General features: G+C 40.6%; 1 protein-coding gene across 2 annotated transcripts in view; it reads right to left on the reverse strand.

Annotated features, from left to right (window-relative positions):
- The window catches only part of MELK (maternal embryonic leucine zipper kinase), a 72892-nt gene that overhangs the window by 31967 nt on the left and 19398 nt on the right, over positions 1-21527 (reverse strand). For both annotated transcript variants that reach the window (XM_024560155.3, XM_045195202.2), the window contains exons 7-10: positions 20872-20964; positions 16235-16333; positions 1809-1877; positions 270-368 (exon numbers count right to left, since the gene is read on the reverse strand). In XM_024560155.3, coding sequence (XP_024415923.2) covers positions 270-368; positions 1809-1877; positions 16235-16333; positions 20872-20964 — 360 coding nt within the window. The remainder of the gene's footprint in view (positions 1-269; positions 369-1808; positions 1878-16234; positions 16334-20871; positions 20965-21527) is intronic.

Raw genomic sequence — 21527 nt, forward strand, 5'->3', positions numbered from 1 at the left:
TACCCACTGTTCTGGAATGGGGCACACGCATCTTTTCAAAGGTCCCAGTGATTCCCGTGCGCAGTCCAGGTTAATAACCACTCTCCTAGAGACAAACAGGCAACTACGGTATATAATTAGGTTGCGAGTTTCCCAAACACCAACCTGACGAGTAAGTCTGTGAAGTACATTTTATTTTATGTTGTAGACTGTATCATTGTAGGTCACAAATCCACACAAAGATCACATAAAAGTTTTTAAAAATTTCTGCTGGATTTCGTTTTACTTACAGGATTCTTGCTTTGCCACTCAACAGGACAGCTGTAATCTTGCATGACCCAGGGATGGTTCAATAGATTTTTCACAGAAATCCGTTTCTTTGGGTCCACCTAGTGGCCATTAAGTAGCTAGAGATTAGCATTCCAGGCGAAGAACACAGAACAACTCTTTTCCTCCTGAGAACTCAAAATTCATCAGAACAGATGTAAACTTTATCATCACAAAAATGCTGTCAAAGACCTTAAAATGGCCTTGGAATAAATTCTTTTAAAAAGGCAATAGAGGCAAGAAAACTATAGCAACCAACATAGGCTTGGAAGATGAATGTTTAACAAACACGAACTTCATTGGTATGGACATTATTCATGAAATTCAGTCAATCTATTGTATGATGTAATAGTCTTTTGCTGGAAAACCTATTCACAGGAATTATTCACCAATTTAATATTCAAACAGCCACAATGCAGGGCATTCATCTGAATATGCAATCTCTACCTCCCGAAGAGCTTACATAGAACAAGTTGAAAAGCGCACCTTTCTTTTCCATTTGTAATTTTCAAATGTGAGGAGAGGAAAATTAATCAACAAAGATTAAGTTTTTTGGGCATTTAGAAGAAAGGATGAGGTGTTTTCAATCTCGTTATAGAGATTTGGTGGTCTGGCCCTACTTAATCAAGGTGGGTGAGCCTGAGGTAAATTTTGAATAAAAAGTGGAGATGGCATTTAATAGATGGAAAAACTGGGAGATATTCTGAATACATAATCATGAAAAAAAAATTGCACTAATAAGGTACTCAAAGTGTTTTCAAAGTGTTTCCTATTAATCTCGCTTTATCCTCATAACAATACAGAGGAGCAGTGAGGCCAGGCCCACGGTCGCCCTTTCATCAGTCGGAACTCGGGTAGGTGGCAGGCGTTTGGATTGGCAGACCTCAGCATTCCCGTCTTCCACTCTTGGAGGCCATCCCACTAAATCGGTGGTTCTCAAAGTGGGTCCCAGCAGCATCAGTGCCATCTGGGAGCTTGTCAGCCGTGCAAATTCTTAGTCTTGCCCCAGATCTATTGAGTCAGACATCCCCTGGGTGGCATCCAGTGATCTGGGTCTTAATAGGCCCATATGGCAAGTGCAACACATGCTAAAGTTTGAGAACCACTACACTAGATCACGAGGCCCACTCAATAGTACATGAGCTCATTCAAGCATCTATTAAGTATCTACTACTTACCTAATGTACAAGAGTTGAAGCAAGAAAACAAGATCGTGGAGCAAGAGCTGGTTAGAGAAAATAGACGATGCCCAAGAAAAAGGAAGGAAAATCCCCATCAGCAAAGACGTGCAATAGAGAGCTAAAAAGAAAATGCCTTTGCAACAGAATTGAGAAAGCATCTAGTAGAGGGTATCTGCACAGCAGACACAATGAACGCAACTTTTTAAGCTAACAGATAAATGGTGCTGTCCTCCAAACACAGTAGCACCACAGACTTCTTAAACTTGGGTCAAACAAGTCCAACAGACTTCTCATTTCAAAATTCTAAGTCACAAAGTTTACCTGTAGCATTTGTTGAAGAAGCAGAATGCTACTGGCAGAGAGCCACTTAGGAACCTCGTATTTACCTCTCTAAAAAAAAAAGAAAGAAAGAAAAAAAACATTTAAGTTAGGTTCAATCAGCCTTGACACAAATTCCCAAGGTAACAACACGCTGGAGGTTTACTTCCAAGCTTGAAGACTTTACCCAGCTATAAAATTCGATAACCATTATTAATAACATAAGAAATCCATTTCTTGCCTTCAAGAAAAAAATCCAGTTCGTTAGATGCTATTACCACCTCTAAATGAGCCACATAGCAGAGAAGGACTGGAGTACAGAGGCTGTGGAAGGGAAAACATGAAAGTTACAGGGCTTTGGAATCTGCAGGATGCATTGTAATTAATTTTGTATTGCTGAAGCAAATTTTAGTTTATAATCTTGGGACAATTATCAGTTGACAAAATAAGGTAGCAGAAAAGCATATTTGGTGGCAGAACATAGGCTGTGGTTAAGAAGAGGTCACATGTTATCCACAAGGCAGAGTTCATGGTCATTGAGGGAAACAAACGAAAGCCACCTTCTAAGGCAAGTTCTCTTTCGGGAATGGAACATTCAGTAATTATAATCACCATGTCATCAACTAAAAATAAGACCAGGGACTTGCTAAACACTAACACGTGATAAAATACCTCTACACAACCTGCCACACACCCCCGTTTCCCGATTCAGAGCAAATGATACAATCATTTATTTCTCTTAGCGGAGAACAAATTGTTTAATGATGCCAGGATAACAGGTTAATTATTTGAGAAAAATTAAGATTGAACTCTAATTCACGGTCTACACCAAAATTAATTCCACCCAGATTAAAAAGTTAAATGCAAATACAAAACCGTAAAAGAACCTGAAGAAAGCACGGGTGATTATGTTTAGAATCTTTCTAGACCTGACAGTAAAACCAAAAACTATGAAGTCTAACAGATGATAAAATAAAAAGCTAGCATTTCTGTAAAAAGCAAAATGCAAAAGCAAAACCCCCCACTAACAAGGTTAATTATCAGCAAGTTGAGGAGAAAAAAAATTTCTACCTAAATGATAAAAGATTAGTACATTTCATCACATAAAATGCTCTCACAAATCATTAAGAATTTACCAGCACCTAACCTGTTCTTCCCACATTTCCTCCCCCATCTCAGCAAATGGCAACTGCATTACCAGTTGCTCGGGCCCAAAACCTTGGAGTCATCTTCAGCTCCTCTTTCTCTCACACTTCACACCCAACCCATCAGCAAAATCTATTGGTTCTACGTTCAAAATATGCCCAGACTCACCTGTCACTGCCTCACGTCACTGAACTCTCTCATCTGGCACACTGCAAGAGGCCCCTCACTGGTCTTCCCAACTCCACCACTGTTCCCCCAGCCTGGTCTCCACTTACCACCACCAATGTTCTTTAAACATCTGGCCTGAGAGCACCGTTCCAGTTGCGAGAAGAGACGCTGCCTGATCTATGAATTGCTTATATAAAGCCAATTAGATCTTTTAAAAAAAGGAGGGGGGAACCTGGTCATGTCACTTCGCTGCCTGAAACTCTCCAAAGATCCCCATCTCACTCAGAATGAACTCCAAATTCCTTACTCTGGCTCTAAGGCCCTGCCTGGTCTGAATCCCCACATTGAGCCCGCTCCTCCCTACCTCTCCAATTTACCTCCTAACTCTCCCCTCACTCATCAAACACAAGTCACGGTCCTGCCTTAGGGCCTTTGCACTCTTTGTTCCTTCCACCTACAAAGCTTTCCCCAAATATTACCAGTGCTTGTGCCTTAATCTTTGGATTTGTACTTAAATATCAGTGGCACCAGTGAGGCCTCCCCTGGCCACCTTTATAAACAGCATTTCCCTCCGCTACCCCATCATTTCCTGCCTACTTTTCTTGATAGTCCCATCCCCACTTGTCAAATGACATATTTATTTGTTTACTTCCTGCCTCACTACATTAGAACATAAGCTTCTTAATCACAGGGATTTTGTCTGTGCGGTTTACCTAGACTATGTCTGCCCCTAGCATATAAAAGATGCTCAACTAATATTTGTTTAATAAGTGAAGAAATGGGATTTTTTAAAAAGCATACATTCCAAAAGAAAATGGGCAAATAGTCACAGGTAATACCCAAAACAAGAACTTTCAAATGGCCAACAAACATGAAAATGTTAAACTAATCTAGTAATTAAAAAATATTTAATTTAAACAAAAATATGATACTATCTGTTGACTATCAAACTGACAGACTTCCAAAATAATCACTATTGCCCTGGCTGTTGTGGTTCAGTGGGCTGAGTGCCAGCCTGTGAACCAAAGGGTCACCGGTTCAATTCCCAGTCAGGGAACATGCCTGGGTTGCAGGCCAGGTCCCCAGTGGGGGGCATGCGAGAGGCAACCACACATTGATGTTTCTCTCCCTCTTCCTCCCTTCCCTTCTCTAAAAAATAAATAAAATCTTAAAAAAACACTATTAATAAGAGTTCAAGGGTAAGAGTGCTATATACACAACTGGAGAGTATAAACTTTTATGAAGAGTAATTTGGAAGTGCATATGTACAGAAAGCATCCAAAATTGCATATCCTCGATCCAGCAATTTCACTCCTAGCAATTTATCCTCAGCAAATACTTTGGTGTGCAAAACTTTATGAATAGTAACATTCAGCACAGAACGGTCTATGGTAACTTTGGGAACTAAGTAACATAGTCTGCTACGGCAACTTCAGGGGGTCCCCAAAACTAACGAAAGACAAAATTAACTGATAAAGACTCTGGGTGAGAAACATAACTGGGCCCGGGAAGACACAGCAAGCACAGACACACACACTGGACAACAGTAATGGAACGAGGCTAGAAGGGTGGAGGCCTGCAGGCGGAGGAGCCATTGACTGGCGCTGGCATTGCGGTTCTCCGCTCTTGTGGACTGTCTAGGACATAATTCTTACCAGAAATCAGTCCAGCTTAAAGGTGAGGGGAGAGCATACAGGTATGGATTTTGATTATGTTAAAAAATAATCAAAGTTTCAAAGAAGCCTTATCGAGCAATAAATTTAAAAAGATAAGGTGCTGTGTGAAAACAGCTCAAACTCTGACTCATCCTCTCTGATGAGAGCAGACAGGCTGACCCACAAAGTGTTTCCTAGGAAGCGCGAGGGCTGTCTTTTTACAAATGACGTTCATTATTAAAATGTCCCTTCTATTTTATCTAAAACACCCGCTATTAGCCAGAAAACCCACTTGTATTTACACCTTGCCAGGATACCTTAACACTTGCCAGTATCAGAAACTGACAGTTTGTTTTGGAATTATAATAATGAAGCCTCTTACTCATTTCTCCTTACTCTCCCTCATCTATGGCCAAATGAACCCCAAGTTGATAGGCTCCAGGCCTATGCCCAGGAAGGTGGATTTTTAGATGCTAACTCTTCAGGACTCAGCAGTTAGGCACAGTTGCCCAGGTCCTGAACTAACTGGCCCCACTCTGCCGTCTGAACTTTTCCTTACTCCTGAGACCAAGACTTCTCATAATTCAAAACCTGAGTACCTGACTTGCTTTTCTCTTGGCAAACTGACCATTTGTCTGGTACCTCAAAGATTTTACCTTGCTCTTGCCAGGGTGCCATAGAAAGTAGAGACCAGCCTGGGGTAAGGACTCTCCTACCTGCTTACACTGATCATATGCTGATGACCTACCTGAATCTCCAATCACAACCTGCTCCTGGAGTGTCCTCTGTCAGAACCCCCACGTACTCAACAGGTCTTCCCTCATGCTGACTGTGCGAAGAGCCATTTGCTGCTTCCTCTCCGGATACGACTCACACTGGGTTGAATGGTGCCCCCTCCACACACCCAGGACCTGCGAAGGCACTCTTATTTGGACATAGGATCTTTTCAGATGTAATCAAGTGAAGATGAGATCACACTGGGTTAGGGTGGATCGCTGGGCTAAGAACTTGATATGTTAGCTTCTACTACTACTGCTGCTCTATTACTATTACTGCTACTGTACTACCTGTAAAACAAGTAATGTCACTTACAGGTTTACAAAAGAAATAAAGGAGAATGTATGTGAAAGCACTCAGCACAATGCCTTGCACATAAGGGACAATAAATGTTTGTTCCATCTGAAATAAATAGGACAGAGAGGTTGGGATACTCAAAAAGCTGTAGACTAAAGATGGGCATGTCGACCAAAAGCCACTAGTGCCAGAGCTCTAAATAATCAGTACAGTGGGAAAAAAAAAAAAAGGCCAGTCGTTTTCAGGAATGCCACCCGTCCTCCTAATGGAGCTTTGCCCCACTGCAGCTGCCTCAGGACCTCAGGTTGCCTGGCAAGAAACACATGAACCAGTCACATCCCGCTCTTAGCCCCTCCTAAAACGCACCCACCCACTTCCCTGCTTGGACAGAATAACCGCAGGTACTCTGTAGAGTACCTTCCACCAGGCATAAGGCCTGCGACCCATCACCATGGCCTCCCTTCTCAGCTTCATTCTCTGCACTGAAATACTGGCAGAAATAAAGTACAGAACAGAGTTCTGCTGCCAGGCTTAATACAACACCCTACTTGTACGCAGTTCTTTAAAACACACAGGGCGTATGTACAAATATTTTTATCCTGTGCAGTAGGCAGGGATTACTAATCACATTGCCCTGAGTTGAGAAAACTAGATCTCAGGGAAAGCAAATGCTTGTTCAATATTATAATGCAACAGTTCTCAACTGGGGGTCATCTGTCCTCTAGGGGACATGAGGCAGTGTCTGGAGACACTTTTCATTTCGTGACTTGGTGGCTACTACAGGCAGAGGGGGTAGAGGCCAGAAATGCTGCTAAACTTCCTACTGTGCACAGGACAGCTCCCACAACAAAGAATTATCTAGTCCAAAATGCCAATAGTGCCAACGTTGAGGAACAGGGTTATAGAGCAAAATGGGTAGAGATAAGACTGGAGAAGAGGTACAGTATTTTTTCTATGGTACTGTGCTGAAAGATCTAAGGAAGCCGAGAAGTAGACAGAGAGAAAGGCTCCTTATTTAAATATTAAAAGTATACATCTAAGGTTCAGACAGAAAAAACCTTGAGAGGATCAAGTCTGCTTAGTCAGAGCAGCTGTACGAATGGCCCTGTGACAGAGAGAGAGAAAGAACAGTCCCGGAAACAGGCAACAGTGTGGTGACTGTGGGGGCAGCAGGGGGCAGGTAGGTGGAGGTGGAAGAGGGTATTGGGGGTACAAATGGTGATGGAAGGGTTTTTTTTGTTTTTTTTTTTTAAAGGCCCCGTGACAACCAGGTGTGTGTTCCCCTTAACCTTGGTTTAAGCTCAGTCTTGGAAGAACTCGTTTATTTAAGGGACAACTGCCTTGCAAAAGAGAGCAAGAAACAGGTAACAGAGGGAGATACCAAGTAGGAGAGGAAAGAAGACCCGTGGGCTAAGAAAGTAATTCTGGGAATTCTAATGGGCTTGCAATTGTTCATTTTTCACATGGAGCTAAGAAAGGCAGGCAATTGCTCCAACACCTAATCACAGCACTGTTGCCAGCTCTGTAATTGTAAAATATCAGCTCATTAAGAGATAATTTGCTCATTGTCTTTAAAATTATAAATTATACTTGTTAGAAAGCTATTTTACTTTCAAGCTATTCAACTTTCATTTACTAAATTATTTAGACTTCCCTAATATTTGTGCACCCAGAACTAGAGTACAGTCATGCTTGTCTTTGAAGGCAGGGATGGCAAATGAATGCAGGTGACATTAATAAGATTAACACTCAATCTATTAGTAATCACGCTGGAAATTGCAGTTGAGCATTTTAGTTAAAATAGTCAGCGAATGCAAAGAATACACAAAGTCTGCCTCTTAAACAAGAGTCACATACAGTGTGTCAAATATCGCTGGGTTCTTCAATGAAACCAAGAACGGACGGAAGTGTTATTTCCAAGTGAAAAATTTTAGAACATTCTAGGCAAAAATACATACTGCATGCAAGTGATACAACACCTTAATTGGATTCAACCAGCAGACTATTACACTGCGACTCGGAACAATAGTTCTGAGCCACGATTACAATAAATTTCAAAATCTATAACGTGTGAAATTAAATTCCACAATAATGCATAAAAGTCCTAATTTGAATCAATTTTCAACTTGCGAACACATGAAAAACTAAAAAATGAAATTCAGAGGAGAAACAAAGAATATGAAGTATTAGTAAATAATATTAATTAGGAAGGCCAAGTGTCTACTGAGCAAGAATTAGACATTTTGTACCTATTCATCCCACTGCAGAAATATTTTTGATTTACAAAAAAAGCAAATATCTACTGCTGGGATATAACACCTTCATATTATCTTAAAGTAATTCTCCTCCCCCAAAGCATTGATACAGGATCCAGTACTGCACTCAGATAAATAACAAAAGTAGAGAACAGCAAAGTTTGCATGTTGGTACGTTTGCCTTGTATTGGTGAAACAATACATAAATCACTAGAGGAGCACAGAATGAAAAGTCATCCTACCCCCGAAGCCCATATAATTTTATTAACTAATGTCACCCCAGTAAATTCAGTTAGAAAAAAAGAAAAGTCACCCTTCTATCTCTCCTTCCCAATATTCCTCTCCAGAAGAACAGCAACTAATATAAATATACCTCCCCCTCTTTCATTTTTACAGCACTATACTTACTGTTCGATACCTTGGTTTTTTTCCTTAACATTATCTCTCAAGTATCATTTCATATCAGTATTTAAAGAGCTTCCTCATTCATTTTTATGGCTGTAGAATAGTCTATTACAAAGATGTAGTACAATTTAACAACAATGTTTCCCGAAAGAAAAAGAAAGCATTAATAAGACTCACAAGCACACAAAAAACTAAGAAATAAAAAGGTGATCAAACAGTAAAAAAATCGTGTTTCTATGCTGTGAAAATACAGACCTTTAGATTAGAATTTCATACAACCCAAAGGAACACCTAAGGCCAGCTCTCCAATCCTAGCACATTCATTCACCATTATTAACACCACAGATAAGTTACCAAACCATCCCTTTCAAAAATGGAATAGACTTTATTCCATCAAATTATGGATCCATTAACTTGCAAACATTCCATTTTAAATGTACACCATGGGGAAAAAGTCATGGCAGAACAGCCAGGAAAATTTCAGAGGAAAGACAAAATAAAAAGAGGAGGCTAATTCTATCAGACATTAAATAAATGGCATTCTAATAACACAGTAATTGAAATAATTACATTTAAGACAAGAAGAGACAAAAAGACAAATGCAATGAAATAAACAGCTCAGAAAAATATGTAAATGTCGGGATTTACTATATAATAAAACTATCATTTCAAATCAATAGGAAAATGGCGAATTATTGAAAAGTAATGGGACAAGCAATTATATTTTAAAATAAATAACCAGGATAAAACAACTATGGTACATTTATACAATGGAATACTACTCAGCTATAAAAAAAAGAAAAATTTACCCTTAATAATAGCATGGATGGGCCTGGAGAACATTATGCTAAGTGAAATAAGCCAGTCAGAGAAAGACAAATACCATATGATCTCACTCACATGTGGAATCTAATGAACAAACTGAACTAACAAGCAAAATAGAGAGAGACTCAGAGACGGAGAGCAGATGACAACTCTGGCAGCAAGGGGGGAGGAATCGAACCAAAAAAGAAAAAGGACTCATGGACATGGACGGCAGCGTGATGACTGTGAAGGAGTGGGTACTGGGTAGAGGTGGAAGAGGTTTAAGTGGCATAAATGGTAATGGAAAAAATACAGTAAGACAGTATGATAAATAAATAAACAAACTAGCTATTTGTACAAAATAACACTGTATCCCTAGAACTATCACAGATCAGGGAAGGCTAAGACGATATGACAACTAAATACAATATGGCATCCTGGAAGAATCCTAAAGTAGAAAAAGAACGTTAGGGGAAACTAATGAAATCTGAATAAAGTACAGTTTACTTAATAGCAATGTACCAATGTTGGTTCCTTAGCTGTGATGAATGTAAAATGTTAATAGGGAAAACTAGGGAAGAGATAAGTAGGAACTCTACTATCTTTGCAACTTTCCTATAAATCTAAAACTACCGTATTTTTAAATAAAAATTTTACTAGAAAAGAAAAAATTGGGTTTCTACCTTATCCCAACATTAATTCCTGGTAAATCACAGAATTACTATTTAAAAATGTAAAAGTACTAGAAAAAGACATGGGGAAATGTTTAAGTATACGGATTACAACACAGAAAAGGATGTTCATGTCCCTGGGATGCTCTACAGCACAGTGGTTAGGAGTGTGGACCCTGTCCAGACCCTCTGAGTTCACATTCCAACTCTGCCAATTATTAGTTGGCTAACTTTAGACAAATTACTTCCCTCTCTCTGCTTCACTCTCCTCATCTTTAAAAAAAGGTATGATAACAGTACCTACCTCATTGTACTATTTATTGTGAGGGTTCAATGAGCTGATCAATGTTCATATAAAAATACCTGGCACATAGTAAACGTGCAATAAATGACAACAATTATGATTATCCTTATTGTAGAAGGACTCTTATAATTTAATAAGAAAATGATCAACAACCTTAGAGAAAAATGAGCAAATGCCATGAGCATGCAGTTCACAGGGGAAATACGCAAGCATTTAAAATAAGTTCAAAGTCTCTAATAATCAGGCGCATGAATAAAACAGCAGATGTCATTTTCACCCATTCAGTTGACCAATATCCAAAATTTTGATAAATGACAATATTAGAGAGAGTGGGGAAATGGGCACTCTCATATACTGCTGGTGAAATAATTTGGGGAGAAAATGCTGGAGCACAATTTGACAATATCTGTTAATTTTTCAACTGTCACACCCTATGATCCAGCAATTCTTCTCTTCGGTGCGTATATCCAAGGAGGTATGTACAAGGATGCTCACTGAGCATCACCAATATTGGTGGGAAAAGTAGCAGATAACGGAAATGTTCAACAAGAGAAGAGCTAGATCCAGTTTATAAAAATGAGTTAGTGTCATATGGAACGTGGCACGTATTGTTGAGTAAAGAAAGATATGAAATAATAGCATGAACCCACTTCAGAGAAAAATACACAATACTTCAAACACAAATAACAGATGTGGAAGAATCAAGGCGACAACAGTAGTTACCAATGTGAAGGTTGCAGGGTAGAGAACAGGTACTGCAGGAGAGGTCAAGAGAGGCCTAGTTATCTGTAATGTGTTCATTGTTATACAGAGAATTCTTTATGCATTACTTGAATAATTAGAATTTTTTAATGACAAATACAAACTTAAGATAAAGGAAATTTCACAATAAATACCATGCAGCCATTAAAAAAATAATGAAAACAACCTACACACGCTGCTACGTGCCAATATGAAACAATCTTCAAAGTAAAGCATTCTATTTTAAAAGGAGGAGGGACCAAAGTCCATTGACTGTGGATCATTAAAGTCCAGAGGACACATACACGTAAAGATTTATGTACGTATAGATGACTCCTACAAATATATATTATAAATTTCTAAATAGTTACCTCTGTGGAAAGAAACAGAGGGTTAGATGGGCAGGAAGCTTTTTTTTTTAATTGTATGCTCCTTGGTCCTGTTTTAACTTCTTACCATATACACTTTGTTTTTCATTGTAAACACAATGCACCCCAATGCGAGGTTGGGTGCTTCAGGCCAATGTTCTAGGAAGGAAGCAGGCGAGCCCTGGGGATGATCACTCTACTACGGATCACTAACTCTGCACCAGGGAGTCAGCAAACATTTTCTGTAAAGGAACAAACAGTAAGCATTTTCTGGTTCTGTGGGCCACACGGTCTCTGTCACAACTGCTCAGCCCCATCACTGCTCTGCAAAGGCAGCCATAGGAAACACGTGAGCAAACAGGTGTGGCTGTGTTCCAATAACATTTTATCTAAACGAACAGGTTTGGGGCCACATTTGGCCTCTGCTCTCTATCCTTTACCCGAGAAGACGGACTGAGGTTTTACCTAACCTTTCCTTGCCTTCAGCAGTCCAGAAAGGAGTAAGTTAAACAGCAATGCAGATGCCTAGCTATTTACACATTGAGAGAATTGTGCATTATGCTCCTTACTCCAGAGGCAGGGTTGGTAGGAATAATGTCTTGACAGGTCAGCTAGTACTTTCTAATAGGATAAGACAAAAAATATGCGCCCCCTTCATTCCCTGCCCACCTACCCCTTCCGTTTAACTTGTCCCTAATGCCTGGATATTACTTGAGAGCTGAGTGTATGCCTTCCTGCCGAGCATTCTTCTTACATACGGATTACATCATTTTAACACCACAAACCAAAGCTTATAGCCCTATATAATCATTGCTATAAAGAAGAGATATAATTATTCTAAAATCAGTTTATAGTTCATGAATTTGTGCAGTACTTCATTTGTTTTTACGAGGTGTGTATATACCCACAGGGTACATGAAACTTAGATTGCTGCAAGTCACACGTCTTTACTGAAACTTTTGTACGGTCAAGGCAAGTACTCAACACTTCTCCTGGATGTAATTATTAAAGCCACCCTTAATGGAATAAGGTCGTATTGCCATTCCCTACTACTCATAGCCACGAAGTCAAGCATTCTTAGAAGGCTCCCTATTCACAGAAGGATATCAATCCTAGACCCAGTTACACTGACAGTCACTTTTGCCCTGTTCAGCACAGCCATAACTTCATGAAATTTCCAGAAACAATAATCCCTAATTTACTGACGCTCAATAACTTGGCTGAGAGAGGTTGCATTAAGTGAGGGGCTACCTAAAGAATAGGTAGAGTTGAGGCTGATCTTTCATTCTTCCTGACTGGTGGTCTTCCATGGTGGTGTATACACACCCCAGGAGGCATGTAAGAAGACATTCTCAGGTGTGGCAAAAAATATTAGGACTTCTATTTATACTCATTTTCTATCTAAAAAATCGGACAGAAATTAAGCTTTATTAATATTTAGCACATGGATTGGCACTGGCACCCTCACTAGTCCCTACGTAACCTGTAGGAGGTGATTCGTCCCTGACTGGGGCGGTGATGCATGACAGACCACTCTGTAGAGTGTGAAGTACTGTGCTCTACCTGAGCCCAGTTAAATGAATTTATAGACTGTTGTATCCGATTTAACTGAAGGAAACCCTCACAAGCTAGCCAAGTGGTTTTAAGGAGATTCTTGCAAAGAAGCCACAGCTTGGAGATAAGACTATGAATACAAGCATAACAGACAAAGAGTTGACATCGCTCCTTTCAGTGTGAGCCCATTAGCCAAAACACCAGGTTAAAAGAAAAGACCTCATCAGAGTTGTCTCAGAACCTGAAATTATCAAGACTATCTGAAATACAGACTTATGCACATTATTAACAACGAACCTCAAAGCTAAGTATACACGTACATGGCTACATTGCCATTACGAGTACAGGATTTTTAAAAACCAGTATCCAGAATATGAAAACAAATCTCTACGACTTCTTTAGTGATGTTTAAAGTCAAGTAACTACACCAAAGCAAATTCCAGGTGAACTGAATATTTAAACATCTTTAAAAAAAATGAAACCATGAAAGTACTAGAAGAAAACATGGGAACCTTTAAAAATAATAAGGGATGTCCAACCTTTTGGCATTTCTGGGCCACACTGGAAGAAGAGTTGTCTTGGGCCATACATTAAATACACAAACACTAACAAAAACTGATGAGCAAAATAAAAAAAGGTTTTAGGTTAAATTTATGATTTTGTGTTGGGCCGCATTCATAGCCATCCTGGGCCGCATGCAGGCTGTGAGTTGGATATCCCTGATTCAAAGCAGGAAAGCCTTTGTATATATGATATTGCAAGATGGATAAATGTGACTAAATAAAGATAAAAAATTCCTGCATAGCAAAAAAAAATCTTAAACATAAAAATCAAAAAAGGTGATACGCTGTACTGATGGGGTATAGAAAAATAGGTATTTTCGTACTATTGCTGGTAGTTTTATAAACTGATGGAACTTCCCGGGAAAGCAATCTGGCAATACCAAAATTACCAGTTCACATACCCTTTGACCCAGTAACTCTTCTCTAGGAATTTTCTTACAGATATATTCAGTGTACAAAATGCCGACCTGAAAATTACTTAAATGTCCAATAACCTAGGGTCAACTAAGTAAATTAAGGTGTGTGTGTACTGCAATTCTACACCGTCAGTAAGAAGAATGAAGAGGTTCTACTGGGTATGAAACGGCATGGCCTCCAAGACACACTGTTAAGGTGGTAAAACAAGACGCAGAACAGGGTCTGTGGTGTGCTACCATCTACATGAAAAAAACGGGAAGGAGGAGGTAAAACACATGATCCCTTACGTATGTGTACATACACTAACCTGAAAAAATACATAAAAATCTGATACACACTTTGTCACTGAGTCAATAAATAACCTCATGCTTATCAACTTGAAAAATCAGATGAAATGGGCACATTCTTTATGTCCAAAACTGAATTCCGGATCATCCCTGTTCTACCAGGAGTCTCTTCCATCTCAGTTGGTAGCAGCTCCAAATTTCTAGTTGCTCAGGTTACTCCCCTCAGCCCATCCAGGAGCAAATTGTATTAGTTATATTTGCGAGTGTAACGGGAAATATGACAAGTGGACTGATGACCACCAACTTAGAATTAAAAACACTGTTTAGAATCAGTGTCACTGTGTTAGCTTATCTGCACCAACAGAAATGCCTTCCTTCTATTGCAGTAAATGTTTCCCTTCCCTTTCTAATGAATCCTCCCGCCTTTGTCTCCTAATCGGAACAGCCCTGGGGTTTCTGCCTGAATCAGTGCTTCCCAGAGAGCTATTCTTTTGTGACCTCAAATAATACTTGTTACCTTTTACTTTGGCCTTTTATTTTTAGGTTAACACTTCTGACTATCATGGTGGCTACATGAATATTAAACAAAATTTCTCAATGCAATTCCCAAGGTGGGATATAGAAAAAACTATTAAGCCAAATGTTAAAAACTGAAGACTGAATATAGTACCCTCAGACTTCTACGTGGGCAATGGACCACCTGAAACCACCACTTTCAACTCTGTGCAACTTTCCAGAAACGAGAACTGATTTAGGTAGTCTCCCTGCCCGAAGTGTGTTATACACCCAATGGTCCAGTCATATAAAACTTCTTAGCATTTCTCATCATGCTTCTCCCATCTTATGCCTCTGCTCACACAGTCTACCAGGCATGCTCTCTCCCACATCCCTTTCGGAAGCACTTCTACCCCTTTTTTACAGCCTGCTCAAACCTCACTTCCTCCCAAGTCCCATGCCGGCTCCTGTATGAACTTCATTTATACCTCCGTTACAATATGGCATCCCCAACCCTTTGCCCTTCTGAAACAGATAGCCTTGGATCTGTCTCCAACAAGAAATCAGGCCCTGGTGGGGAATGATAAGTTTTCACAGATCTTCGTTCATGCCTTTCAGTATCTCACACAAAGAAGACCTTGAGGAAACACTTGTTGGGCAAAACTGAACTCAAGCCGCACTCACAGAAGCTGCTCTGCTGGTAGGAGCCTGGTTTGCCGCAGACACAACATGGCGCTTTCTTCATCTTCGCCTCTCTTCAATTGCTAGCTTGCTTTGACTATTAACTCTTTAAAAAGAATCTTACTCTTTTCCTTGCTTTATATGACTTTGTGTTTTTAATTGAATGATAGAATTCACACAACATAAAGTTCACCCTTTTAAAGTGTACAAGTCAGTGTGTTTAGTACGTTCACAAGGCTGCGCAAGCATCGCCGCAAACAGAAATCCCGTACCCACAGGCAGTCACTCCCCGCTGCCGCCCGCCCCCAGCCCGCCACCGCGAGTCTACTCTCTATCTCTGTGTTATACATGATTTTAACAAAGCTCATAGTGGCTTTATTATACCTTAAAGCTAAATTTTACCTTCAAAAAGAAACAGTTTCTCTTACTTTACCATAGGAAAATGTGACTTAACACAACTGACTAAAGTATCATTTCAGGATACAAAACAAAAATTCTTACCAGGAAAATCATCTTACATGTTTACTTCCCCATTTGTTTGTTTCTATTAAGTGTTTTACTGGAGAAATACAATATACATATAGACGAGTATGCATCTCATGAGGGCACACCTTGGTAAGTTTCAAAAACTGGGTGCACAAGTATAACCAGCACCCAGATCAAGAAACAGAACACAAGCCCCCACAACCCTCTTCCGGTCCCTTCCCACCTACCTCCAGGGGGTAACCACCCTCTTGACTTCTAACAGCATAGATTACTTTTGCCTGTTTTTGTACTTCTATAAACAGAAGCAGTGCAGTACAGAAAACTTCTCCATTGAAATAATGCTTGGGGTACTCACCATAATCTTCTTGTACAAAACCATGACATTATCATCATCAAACGGTAGGAAGCCACACATAAGCACATACAAGAGTACGCCCATGCTCCAAACATCTGCCTGAGAGAGAAAAAATAATAATAATCCCCCCCAAATTTAGGACATATTTGAGAATGGCAGTACACATAATAGACTCACAGAATCTTCACAGATCTAGAAAAGACCTCCAAGATCATCCAATTAAACCTGCTCATTCTACAGTCAGGGGACCTAAAGCCCAGAAAGGAAGGCTTATCCAAAGTCACCTAGGCCACCCAGATAGGTCCCCTGATATCCAGTTCAGTGCACTCTCCTCTAACGCTGGACTCTAATGTTTTATCAAAAATAATTTCCAGGTGGTTGGGCTGGATTGGGCACAATAAGAAAGGAGGGCAGGCCAGGTCTCTGATTCTGAAAGACAATTCTACGGTGCTACTGAGGCTTATTACATATGAGAGTTATGTAAATACGCATGTGGATGTCAAAACAAGTCTTAAAATTTGCTACTGATAATCTGCAAATGTGATAAGCTGCACTGTAAAGTCCTCTCTATGTAGAGAAACCTTAATAAAGTTCAACAATTGATGTTTCAAATACAGAGGCTAGAAATGAGCCTGCCAGCACAAACAGCCCTACAAATCCCACAATCCCAGAAAGGAGCTTAACCTTTATATAAGGTATCCATGTGCCCCGTGAGTCCTCCGCACTAACTACTTAGACAAGCAGTGTTTGGCCTGTGTCAACAATGATGCCACTGTTGGCCGAGGAGTCACAGCTCCCACTCTCCTTTGAGCCTTAGGGAAATTTTAAGAGGTAAGAAGGACATTTTTACAAAAGAAAAGGATAGAAAGTAAAACTAAAATAGACAAGAAAACAGTTTAAAGATACTACAGGAAAATCTCAGATGCATTCAAACCAGGAGAGCCTTATCACAGTCCTTGAGGAATCTTGTGGGCATCGGGCCTGTGATTATCACTCTCTCTCTAGAAGACGGGGCAGGACAGTGAAGAGAGTACAGGTGTGCAGTAGAGCCTCACTCAGTTCAAAACTTGACCCACAGCTACCAGCTGGGACCCTGTGAAAGCATTTTAATTTCTGTGTCTCAATTTCTTCATCTTCTTTATATGATAAAATAGAGTAATAGTATTCATTCAAAGGATTTTGGGGGGGCTTAAATGAAAATATAAGAAGCATCCAGCACATTGAATCCTTGTACACGATTGTGGGAATGTAAATTGATGCTGCCACTATGAAAATCAGTATCGCAGTTCCTCAAAAAATTAAATTATAGCATTAAAATATGACCCAGCCATTCCGCTTTGCGGTATTTATCCAAAGTAAGTGAAAGCAAGGTCTCAAAGAGAGATTTGTTCCTATCGGCACTATTCACAATAACCTAACAGTGGAAGCAATCCCAGCTCCATCCAAGGAAGAAAGGATAAACAATATGTGATACATACATACAATGGCATATTATTCAACCTTAAAAAGGAAGGAAACCCTGTCACATGCTATAGCATGGATGCACCTTGAGGATATTATGCTAAGTGAAATAAGCCAGTCACAACAAGACAAATATTGTATGATGCTACTGTATAAGACACCAAGACTACTTAAATTCATAGAGGAAGGCAGCAGAAGGGTGGCTGCCGAGGGTAGGGGAAGGGAGAAATGAAGAGTAACTGTTTAATGTATATAATGTCAGTTGTGCAAGATGAAAACTTTTCTAAGATGAGAGCTCTGGAGATTGGTTATACAACGTGAATGTACCTAACATTAATGAACTGTACACTTAAAAATGGTTAAGGTTTTATGTTATGGTGAGGATTTCTGGTCAAGATGGCAGCATAGGTAAACACCGCTCACCCCCTCGTACAACCACATCAAAATTACAACTGAATTACAGAACAACCATGACTCAGAACTGTCAGAAATCAAGTTGTGCCCTGGCTGGTGTGGTTCAGTGGATTGAGCGCTGGCTTGCGAACCAAAGGGTTGCCGGTTTGATTCCCGGTCGGGGCACGTGCCTGGGTCGCAGGCCAGGTCCCCAATGTGGAGTGTTTAGGAGGCAGCCACACAATGATGTTTCTTTCCTTCCCTTCCCCTCTCTCTAAAAATAAATAAACAAAAATCTTAAAAAAAAAAAAAAAGAAATCAAGTTGAATGGAAAATGACAACTACAGAATTAAAGAAACCACATCCATCTAGACTGATAGGGGGAGTGGAGACACGGAAAAGGCTGGTTCCCACATCCACATGTGGTGGATAAGAATTCGGGAGGGATATCTCAGCAGCAAAGGGTCCCAGCCCACACTAGGCCCCCAGCCCAGGGTTCCAGTACCAGGAAGATAAGTCCCCATAACTTCTGACTGCAAAAACCAGTGGGGATTGAGTCAGTGGAAGAAACTTCTGGAGTCCCAAGCAGTTCCTCTTAAAGAACCCATACATGGACTTACTCAGACTCACTCCCTCTGAGTTCCCTCAAGTAGCAGTGTAGCAGCTTGAAAGGCACCAGTAGCATAAAGGGAGGAACTGAAGTGTCTGGCACCAAGGCAAGAGCTAGGGGGCAGGTTTCTCCCAGGCAGAAAGACAGGCAGAGGCCATTGTCCCTTTTCTGAACCCACCCACACATAGCCACAGAGCCAGCAGACTGGTGCCTTATCTGAGACTCCACCAATCCTGCCAACACCCTGTCCTAGAAATCCTGAGATTGTCCCACCCAGCTTACAGCTATTAACAGTGACTTTTCCATAGGAATGGCTGGTCTTGGCTCATGCTTCACAACTTCCTAAATCCTCTCAAACAAGCAACAACCAGCCTCAGTGAGTCCTCAACCCCTCTACCTCTTGCTAAGTGGCCCCAGGTCTAGCACTAGCAGTAGCCAGACTAGATTCATAGCTTGGCTTCGCCTGGGAACTTCCAAGCCCAGAACAAGTAGCAGCCATCTCAGACTGCTTTATACCTCATGCAGGGTGACCCCAGGCAGAACATAGGCTGGGGATGACCTTGGCCTGCACCACCTGGGAAACCCCAGAGCCTGCGCACCCAGTAGACAGCTATAGACCAGGTTGGGGCACTACCACCCTGCCCCTACACAGCTGATCCTCCACAAAGGGTGGAAGTTGGTGGTCAGTGATCGCAGGCAATCTTTGCAGCTGACTGGCCTGAGTAATCCCGCCCATTGACCTTCCAACAGCAGCCAACACTCAACTACAAGAGGAGGGTGTGCTCAGCCCACAGGAAAGGCACACCTTGAGTACCCAGCTTGGGTGATAGGGGAGGCCGTGCCACTGGACCCTATAGGACACCAACCACATTAGGCCACACTACCAAGACATGGAGTCAATAATTTTTTTTTTATGAAGAAAAAAAGAAAGCCTAAGGACTCTTCCAGATTAAAGAAGATCTAAGAAACAAGACAACTAAATACAATGTATGAGCCTGAACTGAATCCTGGACTGGAGGGCAAATATAGCTATAAAAAACATTATTGGTACAATTGATACCATTGGAATATGAATTGTGGATTAAATAAATTGTATCAAATGTTAAATTCCCTGATGTTGACAGCTAAACGACCACTATAAAAGAGAAAGTCCTTGCTTATAGGAAACATATACATAGTATTTAATGATTTAGGGGTGTGTCTCCAACTCACTCTCAATTGGCTCAAAAAGCAGCATCCATATGTATAAACATGGAGAAAGATAATAAGGCAAATAGGAAAAGATGTAAACAATTGTGAAATTGACTAAATACATACAAAACTTTCTCATTCCATATTGGCACCTATTCTTTAAGTTTGAGTTTATATCCAAATAAAAAGTCACCCAAAACAAGTTAGTTCCCATCTTACTGGTACAAATTAAGTAAACTGGCATATCTCAAAGTTTCTCCCACATAACACTAGCTCCAAAAGACACTCTATATAAAAAGTGGATTCTGTAGGCAAATAAAATTGAGACCAGCTGCTGTGATGGTCCCCTCCCAAAGGATCACACTGTATGAGAACATATTGAAGCTCTGGAGATGTCCTGAACTACAGAAAACTGTCCATCCTAGCCAGCGTTTCCTGAGCTTTTGATGACTAAACCTTTCTTACGATATTAATATCAGTGAAATTAGTCTCTAGAAAATGGAAGGGGCTGATTAGCTTGTAGCAGCCAGTGGTAAAGCAGGCAATGACCAGGCCTTCTGAGCCTGGATCTCCTACGCAGGACAACTGGCCTTGAGTAGCTGGCTATGGACAAAGCATAGATTTCTTTCCGTGCTAACCAGCATCTCTGAGAACTGAGCCTGCAACCCTGGCCTTGCGCTCTACCTGGCTGGACTGACCCGTCTTAACCATGGCACCGTTTAACACAGAAGCATCCACAGCAAGGACTCCAGAGACAGATCCCTGCTTCGCAGGTTACTATATATTATTGTATTTATTGCAAGTTGTTCATTTCATTTATTACTTTATATATTTCACTCTCTGAATAGCCTGAACTCTTTAATTAACAAGATTACTTCTTACCACATCATTATATCCCCAATGCACAGTGCCCACCTCACTACAGGTAACCAATAAATGTACATTGATTACATGTTGAATTAACTAACCAATAAATAATTACCTCTGATCCTAGATATGATTTGCCTTGTATTAATTCGGGCGCTGCATAAGCAAGACTCCCACAGCATGTCTGCAGATGGTAATCCTTGTTACCCTGTCAATAAGATAAAAATGAAACACATTCATTACAGCCCTTAAGAGAATTAAACCTTTCAGCATGAGCAAAGAGAAGCTAGAAGAAGAATCACCCCAAATAACAAAAGACTTCTGGGGCCAACCCGATACTCTGCCTCCATGCATGCGTGCACATGTGGTTTCCTCTTCTCTGGGTTTCCAATAGCACTGCAATCTGGCGAACAAAATCCTTTTCCCCTCGACTCAGTCAGATCGGGTTCATACTTCCCTACACATCCATTTGCATAATAATCAGCTTAGCATACATCCAAGCACCTGTGTCTTCCCAACCCCAAGTACTCAAGGAAAAAAAGATCATTTCCTATGGATCCTATCTCCAATATCAAACCTTTACTGTAAATACAGAGGAGCTTTCTTTCTCCCTACAGGGAAGAGAGCAATACGCTACGTGGAACAACGCCTTGGGAGTCTGACTCCAGTGTCAGTTAAGACCAATCACAACCTGAGCTTCCAGATCCACTAAAATGAGCAATCTACTCAACCTCCTCTGCTCCCCAACAGAAATATCAAGACACAGTGAAA

Source organism: Desmodus rotundus, chromosome 1, assembly GCF_022682495.2.
Source record: "Desmodus rotundus isolate HL8 chromosome 1, HLdesRot8A.1, whole genome shotgun sequence".
NCBI lineage: Eukaryota > Metazoa > Chordata > Mammalia > Chiroptera > Phyllostomidae > Desmodus > Desmodus rotundus.